Source organism: Cynocephalus volans, chromosome 8 (assembly GCF_027409185.1).
Source record: "Cynocephalus volans isolate mCynVol1 chromosome 8, mCynVol1.pri, whole genome shotgun sequence".
Taxonomy (NCBI): domain Eukaryota; kingdom Metazoa; phylum Chordata; class Mammalia; order Dermoptera; family Cynocephalidae; genus Cynocephalus; species Cynocephalus volans.
This window is the reverse complement of record NC_084467.1, coordinates 138,230,915-138,243,210: the sequence shown is the minus strand read 5'-3', so window position 1 is coordinate 138,243,210 and position 12,296 is coordinate 138,230,915. Positions and strand designations below refer to the sequence as shown.

Here is a 12,296-nt window from a genome sequence, read left to right as displayed (position 1 = left end):
CAAACTAAGAATTAACTTTAGTCGTCACAACAACCTTAGGAAACAAGTGTATTGGTGTTCTCGTTTTAGAGACAAGGAAATGCAGACATGGTAAGGTTAAGAAGTGTGCCCAAGGTCTCCCATCAGTAACTGGTAGAGACATGATATGAAATCTGAAAATCTAGCTCTGGACCCTGTACTCTTAACAGCAATTCCAAAGGGAACCGAGGGGCAATGGGGCTGGCTATAAATGCCTTTATGGGCAAGCAGAGGAGAGAGGCAGAGCATGTATTATTTTACATGGGAGACAGCACCACTCAGCTAACAACTGCTTAAACCCAGGATCATTTCACCAGCTGCAGAGTCAGTGTGATTCTAACTTTTTTTTTTCTTTTTTGGCCGTGGAAAAGCATGGTAAATTCATACTTGAATTCCGGCGCCAACACTTAACTGTGTAACTTTGAGCAAGTTATTTAAGCTCTCTGAGTTTTAGTAAAAGTGTCTGGAACACAGTAGGCGTTCAATACAGTCGCCAGCCCCTCCTCCCAATTTCTCCGCTATTTCCAACTCTGATCTTTGGCAAGTCTCTTTAGCCTTCTATCCTCAGTTTCTTCATCTATAAAATGGGACCGAGGATGAGGCTGATGAACAGCTGACGCAGCCCCGTGGCCATGGGGGTAGGAGCGCCGTTAGTCGTAGTTAACGGTATAATCATGATGCTGACCCCAGCGTGCACAGACTTTCCTGTAATAGACGCTGTGCGTGCCTCCCCGACCCACGAGCCCCCCACAAACCCTCCTGACACCGCTGCGCTGGTTTCCTGCTTTTTACTAGAAGTCGACGGCCTTCCCCCCCCCCCCCCCGTTAAACTAGGTACGCGCTTCTCACTCTCGTGCCATCTCCCTGCCGCTCTGCCCTGCACGCCGCCGTCCGTCGGGAGGAGGGTGCAGCCCCGTGTGTCCCCGCGCGTGCAAGCCGCGCCCCGCCCCGTCGGGCTCCCGGGCCCCGCCTCTTCCCGCGCGGCGCCCAGCCCCGCTCTCCGATTGGTCAGGGGCGCACGGCCCCGCCCGCCCCCTCCGAGGGGATAAAAGCCGAGGCAGCGCCGGCCGGGCTCACGCAGGCTGAGCATCCCAGCCCGCGCGCCGCTCCTCCTCCTCGTCCCGCTCGCAGAGCTCCCTGGAGCCCGCCGCTATCCTCTCCACGACGTGTTGCCCCGCGCCTGCAGCCATGTGTCGGACCCTGACTGCCTTCCCCACCACCTGCCTGGAGAGGTAAGAGGAGCTTGCGCAGCTGTCCGGAGGAAGAAGTCCAAGTTCCACCAACTCTTAGGGACTGGAGCAGTAGCCTGGGGACCTGGGAGGCTGGGGAAATGGGAGTGGAGAGGCAGAGGCCAGCTTGATGCCACGTGCTCAGGTGCCAGGAGTAGTAGGGAGAAGGAAAGGTGAAGGAAAGCGGAGGGCTGGCTGCTTGCTGCTTTTCCCATCTTCTGACAAAGGGACCCTGCTGCAGGAATGCAGGAAGACCACGTTGGCATCTCCCGCAGAGCTGAGTCTGCCCCAGTTTCTTAAGCACTTGGTTTTCATTGCACAGCCCACAGCTAGGGTCATGTCCTCCTCAGCCACTGGGAAGGCAGGGAGATGTTTTTCGGGTTCTACCCAGAGGAATGTGTCTGCCAACTTCCCAGGGAACGACTCAACAGCTCCCAGTTCTTACAGGAGCTGTGGCTGGGAAAGAAAAGGTAAAGATGAAGATAGGGAATCAGCTTTCACACAGTTCCAGAAATACTCCTGACAAGCTTAGGGGATGCTGAACCGTGTTCTGCTAATCAACAGGCACAGAGATAGATCAGTGTGACTTAGGCAGGAAAAAGTCTGTATGTGCAGTGCTGTAAACCCAGAAAGTGTAGGACCTCTCGTGGCACAGCTCAAACGTTGCTTTTGTTGCTTGGGGGTTGATACTCATGAGAGAAGCACAGTTTGGGCCTTGGGAACAGCCAAAGGTTTCCAGCAACTCTGGAGGCTAAACTTTGGGTGGCACCAGCCAGAGCACTTCTGGGACCCCATAAACCTCTCCACACTGGCTGAGCAAATGGAGAGTCCTTTCATGATCCTGACTTGTCTTTCAGAGCCAAAGAGTTCAAGACACGCCTGGGGATCTTTCTTCACAAGTCAGAGCCGGGCTCTGATACTGGAAGTGTTGCTAAGTTTGAGTGGGGCAGCAAACACAGCAAAGAACGGTAAGTCCTGCTGACCAGCTCAGGTCCCTGGAGGGGAGGGAGCTTCCAATCCCTTTTCCACTTAGGAAAGGAGTTGTGAGAAGGGGAATACAAGGGAAACTAGGACATACTAGGTTGAACCTTGGCAACCCCTTCCCAGAGATTTCAGTGGGACTCGTTGCTGGTCTGCTTTGGCTTCTTGGCTCATGGGTGAGTGGGTGGGTGGCTCTGGGGTTCTAAGTCCACCAACAGATGACTGCACCCAGGGCATGAATGTCTAGTTACCAGACTTCTTTGATCTGAGGATATCATTGAACATGCAGCCAGGGCAAGCACAGGGTCCAAGACCACCTGAAGTTTTTATTAATGACTCTACTTCTGTTAGCATGCAGCTTGCCTAGAAACCCTCTCATATTGAACATCCACTGTGCCAGGTGCTACCACTAGGCTCTGGGGTTATGGGTAGATGTAATCTCTATTTATGAGGCCCTTATTCTTTGCGGAGGTGTACAAAACAAAGCTCTGACAGTCAGTGGAAGGGAAGGAATTTTGGACGGAGAAAAGACAGCCTTAGAGATGTTGACTGAAGACTAAAGGGTCCCTGGCTTCTGCTTCTGGTTGCTGAGTTGTCCTCTAAAAAACACGACTGCTTGCCTTAACTCCAACTAAGAGCTTGTAGAGTCAACTTCAATAATCACCAAGCAAGCCTTTGTGTGAGTTATGCACCTTCTCATCAGAATTCTGGTTAGGATTTGTGCTATGCTTTGGTTTGTTGATTTAAAAAATATATTTTTTTAAATCTTGGCTTTTTCTTCTTAGCAGAAACTTCTCAGAAGATGTGCTGGGGTGGAGAGAGTCGTTCGACTTGCTTCTGAGCAGTAAAAGTGAGTAGGACCCTGTTGTGTCTGTCTGTGTATGGCACATGTATACTCATGTGCTTTGGAGCCAGTCCGAGCGATGCTGAAAGCCGAGGCAAAATAATGGTAGTAGGAATAATAATAATGATTCCCCAGTGTGCCAGCCTCTATTCAGAATACAAAGGCAGGTCCTTGTTCAAGAAAATGACATCCTAAAAATAGAGCCATTAACTGCAATTGCTGTCTTTTCTTCTTTTATTCCCACTGTTCCCCATTCTGACCTGTTTCCTCTTCTCTCCCTCAACCCCAGATGGAGTGGCCGCCTTCCACGCTTTCCTGAAGACCGAGTTCAGCGAGGAGAATCTGGAGTTCTGGCTGGCCTGTGAAGAGTTCAAGAAGATTCGATCGGCTACCAAGCTGGCCTCCAGGGCTCACCGGATCTTTGAGGAGTTCATTTGCAGTGAAGCCCCCAAAGAGGTCAGAGCCTCAACATGTTCAATGACTCCTCCAGACCCAGCCTGTTTCTTTCCTACTGAGAATTAGAGTCGGGGAGGCCAGCAGGTGAAGGATTGGGTTTAGAAGTAGAGTGGCCTTATTTGGCACAGGGATGAGTGGGCTTCTGTGGCCAGAAGTTAGGAAAACCAGTCTCTGTGCTACCCCTGGGAGCTGTTACCCTTAGACTCACAATAGGGCAGGATGGGTTGGCGGGGTTTTTGGCTTCTGTCCATACGCACTTTTATAAACCAATCCCTTTTTAGAAGCTCAACACACCTACCAACTGGGGAGACAAGGTCATCATAGGACCTCATGTAACCTGGCTCAGTCTCCTGGCTGAGCTGCCTCAGGCCTGTAGGTCTGTGGTCCCTGGATGATTTTTCAAGTCAGCCTTCCCTTCTGGCTGCCTTTGCCTGGCAGCCACATTTGATAAAGAACATGGGGCCACCTGGTGGACAGATAGGAGTAATGCCTCGCCTTGTATCATTTTTTATTTTGTTTTCTGACCACTTTGGTTTATTCCACGTTATTCCATAAATATTTATTTATGGAACTGATTACAGTCAAGGCACTGTTATAGTCATGGGGGATATAGCAGAAACAAAACAAAGTCCCTGCCCTAGTGGAACTTATGTTCTAATGGGAGCAGATGCCAATAACTTATTAAACACATATAAGCCAGGTGAGGATATATGCTCTGATAAAAAGTAAAACAGAAAATGAGATATAGGGAGTACCAGAGGTATGGAGTGGGAGGAGGTGGGGTCTCTCCATTTTATAAAGGGAAGTCAGGAGTGGTCTGTTGATAAGGTGACATATAAGCAGAGAGATTAAAGACTTGAGGGAGCAAAGAACATTCTAACACAGGAAACGGCAAGTGCAAAGGCCAGAGAGTGCCTGTTGTAGACACAGAACAGCAAGTGGGCCCGTGTGGAGCAGGGAGAGAGTGTAGGGGATGAGGTCAGGCAGGTGGCAGATGGCCAGATATGAACCGTGGGGGCCTGGCAAGCAGTTTAGCTTTTGCTCTGAGTGACATGGGAAGACAAAAGGAGTGCTACCAAACTGATTTTTTTAAAAAAATTAATGAGAAATTTATGGCTTCAGAAAACAATTATAGGAGCTGATAAAAACACATTTGGTAGCAACAGCAATGCCAAGTTGAATTGCTTTCAAGAAGAATCATTGATATTGATGCCATATCCACCACTAGTCATGTTTGACAGCAGCTTGTAAATTCATCGGTCTTTCTCTGAGCCAGCACCTCAGGTGATTTGGAATGGGAAATTTCAGTCCTTGGAAATGTTTATGACACAGTGCTAAGTGAAAAAAAGCAAACTTGAAAACTATATATGGTGCATTCCCAATATGGTGAAAAACCCTGCTTTGTGTATGTATTTCGTCCTGCTGACTTGGGTTTTACAAGGCTCACTCTAGCTGCTGGTGGAGGACAGGCTGTGGGGGTGAGGGTGGAGGAGAGAGACCACTGAGGAGACTGGCACGAATCCAGGAGAGAGGTGCCAGTGACTTGAGGCAGGGCTATTACAGAAGAAGGGGTGTAAAGACGCGGAATTTGTACACCTTCCTAATATATCCTCATACTGATCCTGAGAGGTTGGAGGACAGACACTGGATCAGATGTGGGGACAGGCCCAGAGCTGAAAAGCTAGTTAATGATTGATTCGGGAGACTCCAGGTTCTTGATTCAGAATCTGGTGCTCTTTCCTGGGTCCCCCTCAGCCCGCTGAACCCCTTGCCTTGCCCACCCTCCCACCCCCACTTATCCTGTGCTTGTCCTCCTGTGCACAGGTGAACATAGACCACGAGACCCGGGAGCTGACGAGGATGAACCTGCAGGCTGCCACGGCCACGTGCTTTGACGCAGCTCAGGGCAAGACACGCACCCTGATGGAGAAGGACTCCTACCCACGCTTCCTGAAGTCGCCCACCTACCGGGACCTGGCTGCCCAAGCCTCGGCTGCCTCTGCCTCTCTGTCCAGCTGCAGCTCGGCCGAGCCCTCGCGCACCTGAGCCTCCGTGGCAGGGAGGAAGCCAGCCAGGAAGAGAGGTGGAGTCACCCGTCCCCGTGTGGGAGGCAGGTTCTGCAGAGCAAGATCGAGAGGAGGGTGAAGGAAAGAGCAGATCTAGCAGCCTTTTGTGAGCAAGCACCCTCTCCTTCAGATACTGCGGGACTTGAATCTGTGCATGAGAGTGTCCCCACTTCCAGGACCTGAGGATAAGGGCTAGTGATGCGGATCACGTGGGGCTTTCTGGGGAAAAGAACGGAGGCTCAGGAATTAGCACTGGCTCTGGTCCTTCTCAGTGGGGCAAGGGGATATCCAGGTGTGCTTTAGGAAACATGGATGAAGGGAAACTTGGAAACAAAAGGGGGAAAGACCACCAAGAGGAGCTGTCAGTTGACTCTAGCTTCCTGTTTTCCCAGTTTCCAGCCTGTTCTGGGCAGAGGGAGCCATGGGTGTGGAGTCCTCCTGTTCTGCCCTCCTCACCTGCCCCGGGGCTGCCTCGGGGTCCCTCAGCTTCTTAACATGCCTGTGTGTCCAGCCTTGCTGTATTATCAAGGCCAGCAAGCCGATGTGTCTCTTGCCCAAAATGAGATTTTTGTACTTCAGAAACTGGAGTCTGAGGCCTTTCCAAGTCAGTAGAGAGCCCTTGAAAAGAAGCCATCTCGCTCGAGTGAGATCCGTCTTGGTGCTCGTGGTGACCTCTTGCAGGTGGCCCCACGGAGGGGACTCCTGCAGGAATGTGTCCTCAGCTCTGTGCTGCCCTTGATTGGGGTGGTGGGCATGAAAAGAAAGGTGGAGGCCTCGGGTGGCTAGTCCACTCTCCTGCCTGGCAGTGTGGAACGAAAGAGAAAAGGTTTGTAAGAAGCAAACCTCTTGGCAATTCCTGAAAGTCCTGCTGAAATCAAGCCAGTATTTTTTGTGGGTATGAGAACAGGGAAAAGAGACACCCCAGAGTGGAAGGGGAGCTTGTGTTTTTTTCCTGTGAACATGAGGTGCACCACTGGAGTGTTGGGAGAGACAGGACAGGAACCACAGTGGCCCTGCGACAGAATGTAGACGTTGGGAGTGAAGTTGGGGAGAAAGGCTGCTGGAACAGCGGGACTGGGGGAAATCAGAACCTGCCTGTCACCTCAGGGCATCACCAAACAAACATTTCGTGCTGAGACTTCTTGCACAAAAGCCCAAGCTGGGGAGGTGAATTAACCGGGACAAGCCCTTATGCCCCAGGGTAATCAACACTGTTCTCTCTGCACTGTGAGCTCCTCCAGGAGAAAATTATTTAAGTATAATGTATCGTTGCTTTGTGCCAATTGTCCTAGCATATTATTTTTGTTACTTTTGTTGCTGTTATTTATTGTAATTTCAGTTTGCCTCTGCTGGAGAATCTCAGCGGGAGTTGCAGCCTGACTGTCTCCCTCCCTCCACCAGACTCTACCTCTTACCCTGCTGGGAACCTCTTAGCACCTGTCAGGAACTCCTTGCTGTTTAAATATTTATTTATTGTTGACCAATGGAGCTGGTTTCCGAGATATGAATGATGTACACAATCCCCATTTTCCTGTTTCAGCATGTTGTATTCTTGTAAAATAAAAACAAAACTCAAATATGACATCTGTCTCCAAGGGCTGTGTGGTCAGGGGGAAAACGGGAAAGGGAAGTAAAGTGGCAAGGCCTGTGGCTCTGGGAATCCCACAGGACGGGCGGGAGTTTCCATGGCATAGGCAGTGGCACAAGTGGAAGACCGGTGTTCATTTGGGAACTGGGAGAATCGGAGAGGGGGCGTAGGTTCCCACCATGGCCACCTTGACTGGTGACTTCTTTTAGCTGATAACAGCCTGGCTTGAGTTGGGCTGTTTTGTGCGGATTGGACTGGGCCTGGTCTGCTGTCATTTCAAAGCCCGTATCCTCTGTCTACCCGACTGGAACTTGGCAAAGCCATTCCCGATGCTGCCTGTGACAGTGAAAGGGTCAGTATGCCTTGGTCAAATAGCCAGATATTATCAGTTAGACGGCGACTTTTGTAACATCTGGAGCACATATTCAAGGCAATCCTAAAATTTGGCCCAAATAAAACCTTTTTTTTTTTTTTGTCTCAGTTTCTTTTTTTAGGTTTACATTGCTTAACAAATGGCTGAGTTAATGATTAATTTAAAATCCAGCAGGAGAACTGTTAGATTACGATTTCCAACCTCCTACTGGACTTCTCTCCCTGCGCGTTCCGCAGGCTCTTCATATGTAACGCGTTCAAAGCCAAGGTCATCATGGCCCCCCTCAGACATCCTCTGCCTTCTGTTTCCCTGACCCTGATACTCAGAGGCAGTGGCCACCCAGTGTCAGGCTTCTCCATAGCTCTTCCTCGTCACATCTGCTCCCCATCAAAGCCAAATGGGCTGAGTCCAGCTTCTCCTTCCCAGACTCACCGGGCCTTCTTAGAGGACTCTCTCGTCCTTTCTAATGTGGGCTATAACTATTCCCCACCTCGTCTCCCTATCCCAGCCTCTCCCTTCTCTAGTTTATTTTCCACACTGCCCCAGTCCTCATCCATAAAGCACAGATCTGAGCACTTCATGGCTACACTAAAACCCTTCAATGGTTCAGCTTTAACCATGAGATGGAGTCCAGCTCTTACCATGACATGCAAGGCTCTCTGATCTGACCCAAGTCCCCAGATGGCCTTTACCTACGAGTTCTTTCCTTCCCTTTGTTTGTGGGTCACTGCACGCACTGTTCTCTCTGCTTGAAATGCCCTTTACTTCCCCTTTTTTTAAAAAAATTGAGGGTTGGGGGGTGAGGAGGAAAATGACAATTTTCAAAATCCAAAAAAAAAATAACCTCCTCCTGGACCACCCCGTACAGAAGTAATTGCTCTGGCTTCTGTGATTCTAAGACACTTTTTACCTCGATTGTAGCATGTGTGGCATCGACCATAACTAATCTCGTCACAGCTCTTCCTCTTCCATTAAACTGAGCTCTTTAAGGTCAGGAGCCATATTATTCACCTTGACAAGATGGGGCAGAACGGAGCACAGCAAAGTGGTTTGCAGCCCTAGCTGTGGAATTGGAATGTTGGGGTTGGAATCCTGGATCATTCACCTTGTGAAGTTATTTAAGCCTAAGGTTCAATCCCCTCATCTCTAAAACGAGGATAATAAGAGTACCCCTGATAGGGAACACTGAATGAAATAAAAGCATTTGACACAATGTTGATGTCCCATAAATATTAGCTATTATTATTATTTGATTCCAGCACTTAGCACAGTGCCTTTTACATCATAGGCATTAGTCAAGAACTATTTATTGGCTTTTTGGATAAGATGGCAGAACCAAGATTCACACCCAGGATTACAAATCTACTTTTCCTTCAAGTACAGTACAGCTGTTTCAATACCATATTTCATCTGATACTCAAATCATTCCAGAATTTCAGATGAGGAAGTTGTAGATTGGAGGTATTAAGCAAACCACTGTATTGCAGGGACTGCAGGAGTCACACGAACCCGCCAGCTAGGGCTGGCTTTCCTGTGACCGCTTTAAGGCTGGCCTATTTATCCCCTCTGCTGCCTCCCTGTGGCCATAGCAGGACATGCCAGCTTGTTCTTCGGCATCACTTGGCTTCCATCATATGCCAAGTTCGGCTTCTTCATTCGGAATTATATCCAATGACTATCATTTGTTTCACTGTAGTTTTGTTTATTAATACATTTTCATAAAATTATAAAATTTTAATATCAATGAGAATTATTAACATAGCTACCGAGACAGCCCAGTAGGTATAGGAGTCAAACCAATATTTCTTTAGTCAAAAGGGCTGAAATGACCTTTAAAAATTGAAGTTCTTAGGCAAAGAGAAAAGGATGTTAGAGCTTATTAAGTGCTGAACTCAAGGTAATCCACTGTCACTGAATCCTTTAAATTGGGTCAGTTATTCAAAGTGCTTTAGGGAAGAAAAGAAAGATTTAAAATTTAAGTAGCTGAGGTATGATCCCTAAGGTAAGAGATGCAAGATAGGTGCTAGATGGTGGAGTTCGGGTCTCCATCATTTAGAGAAGATATCTCCTGACTTACAATGTTGGTCTTTTCTAAGCTTTGATCACTAACCTGGATAATGCTTTCTTTTAAACTTTAGGAAAAGCAACAATGTGTGGATTAATCTTTTATTTGTAATGGGTTCCCACTTGAGGGATAGTTCTATGCCGAGAAGGATAATTGTCTCAGCTAATTCCATCTCACCAATTCCAGGGGGCAGCTTCGCAGAGAGGGTGGTCTAATGATTTAGACAGTGGGCTTGGAAGTTAGGCAACTAAATTTGGTCCCACATCCACTGCTTTTTAGCTGAGTAATCTTCGGCACATTACTCAATTTTTCAGAGCCTCACTTTTTTCTGTAAAATGTAAATAACAATAGTATTGGCTTCGTGACTTTTGTGATAGTAGAATAAGAATATTTATGAAAGATATTTATCGTAGTACTTGACAGTTAAGTGCTCAGAAATGGCAGCTGCTTGTACGAAACAGGCACTGTTCTCAGTACTTCATGTACACTAATTTCTGTAATCCTCACAATATTCCCAGGAGGAAGCAACTGTTATTACCAACCCCACTTTACAGATGTAGAAACCAAGGCCCAATTTCAAGTAAATTGCCCCAATTGCTTAAAGTTAAAGTGAAAAAAAGTTTAAATAAATTGCCCTAATTCAAAGAGCTAGCAGATAGCTGTACCAGCTAACTATTGCTGCATAACAAACCATTCTCATGTCACTGATGTGAGAACATCAGTGTTATACTTAATTCAATTTGATTCCATTGTCCTCTCATCAAGATCTAAGAAGAAGGGTTTTTGGTAAGTAAAGCACAGTTCATTCCCAAGTTTAGAGTGAATCCCTGCAGTCTTAGGAGTCTTTCTGGTCAAAGGAAGTAAAGGTTGAGGACACTGATCAATTCTAACATCCTGGGTATGGGAAGGAGGGAGCCAGAGGGAAGGACAGAGAAGTCCTTGCATTTCACCTTGCCCTTGGTTTCTCTCTGCATGTTTCCAGCCTGGGAGTCCCACCTCCTCCTGGGCCTGCTCTCTTCTGCCCTTAGTGATTAATTTTTCAGAGTCTGGATACCTGAACCCAGCTCAGCAGCTGGGATCTCTTTGTAGACAGACGGATCTTTCCTACCAGGGCAGTTGTCAGACTCTGCATATCTCTTGGGCCACCTCCTCCTTGATTCTCCTGGTTTAAGGTAGTCTGGGGGTAATCATGGTTTCCACCTCATGCTTGTTCACTGGACTGACCCTCCCCCATGTATACACATCCCCAGGAGGGGGGTAGCCAGTGCCAGGTGCCAATCCTCTTGTGCATGCTTGCGGGACACTCTCTTTGCCTTGGCCTTGACCCAGAGTTAAGTTTTCTGTTTAAACATGATAGTTATCCTCCTCCGTTATTTGTCACTTCTCTTATTCTTGTGTTAACAGTTTGGGGTTTTAATTGGTAAAGGAGAATAAAAAATGTTTACATTGTGTAATGACAAAACAAAACAAAAAATAGATTCAGATACATTCAAAATTTTAAAAAAGGTTCTGGTCAAGATGGTGGAATAGATGGTCCCCAGCATCACTCTCTCCCACAAATCAACAAATTTACAAGTATAAAAATGTAACAATACCCAAGCTGCAGCTGCTAGAGCTCAGGGGAAGAGGAGAGACCTATGGAGTTCATGAAGGCGGGAGAAGGCACCATGAGAGAAAGAAAAAACTGCTCTGAGCATTTTGTGCCGTGGCAGCTTTAAGGCTGGAGCTGCTGAGTGCATGGAGCAGGAGCCAGCAGAAGCTGCAGCTGTGCCTTTCGGATGGAGATGCTTGAAGGTGGCAGGGGGGAGGAGGGCCTTGGTGGCACCCAGGGCAGCAAGACCACTAAGAGGGTTCCCGTGGACCCACACAGGAGTGAGGAGCCAGAACAAGTGAAAAAAGAAGCCACTCAGAGGCTGCTGAGTCATCACAAGGGACCAGTGCATGGCCCATCCCATGGGAGGTGTTTGCAGCACAGGTGGTGATAGAGATGGGCCCACCGGGGGAACACTGGGGCACAGCAAGGACAGCTGATCTGCCTCCCAATCAGTGCAGGATCACTCACAGAAGACTGGTAAGGAATATCAAACTGCAGGGGGAGCAGTTTGATGAAAAGACTCAGGCCCAGATCAGAGTTTCTATACAACCCAGGTGCATCAGGTCTCTGGAGAGCCAGAAGTACCTGTAAGGTCAACCATTAAACCCTTTGCTGCACAAAAGCCTTCACTAGGGAAACAGCAGTAAAGCAGCAATTCAGCTAAACCACACAGCTCAAGTACTGGTTCCCACAGGAAGTTCATCCATTTTAGAAGTAAGCAAAGGACAAAATCTAGTTCTGGCCCAGGTACACCATCAGCACCTCGGGACTGCCTGGGGACTTGGGGCATTAAGCCAGGGACTGGCCCCCCCCCCACAACCAGGCGCACTGCCAGTGCCAACCAAGGAGTATGCCAAAAACATCACCTCCACGTGGGTGGCCCACCACAGCCACCACAGTAACCACAGCTGCCGCAAAAGTGGCTAGACATCACAACCACCACGCAGATGGTCCACCAGCCACTGGAGGGCATTGACACAAGGAGAGTCACCAGCAAAGACCAAAGAAAAGAAGAGGATGTCTCTCTCTACAAAGCCCATTCCAGAGTGACAGGAGAAGCATCTGCTCTATGATAATAGTGG

The 12,296-nt window shown here is 48.3% G+C and overlaps 1 protein-coding gene across 2 annotated transcripts; it reads left to right on the top strand.

Annotated features, from left to right (window-relative positions):
• Positions 1 to 1,108: 1,108 nt before the first annotated feature.
• RGS16 (regulator of G protein signaling 16) lies at positions 1,109 to 7,130 on the top strand. Of its 2 annotated transcripts, none has more exons than XM_063105180.1 (5): positions 1,109 to 1,250; positions 2,105 to 2,215; positions 3,017 to 3,078; positions 3,362 to 3,528; positions 5,353 to 7,130. In XM_063105180.1, exons 1-5 carry the CDS (start codon positions 1,207 to 1,209, stop codon positions 5,572 to 5,574), a joined length of 606 nt encoding a protein of 201 aa, XP_062961250.1. In that variant the 5' UTR covers positions 1,109 to 1,206; the 3' UTR covers positions 5,575 to 7,130. The 2 variants fall into 2 exon arrangements, with proteins under 2 accessions (XP_062961250.1, XP_062961249.1); XM_063105179.1 differs by having other exon boundaries at positions 3,014 to 3,078.
• The last annotated feature ends 5,166 nt before the right edge of the window (positions 7,131 to 12,296 follow it).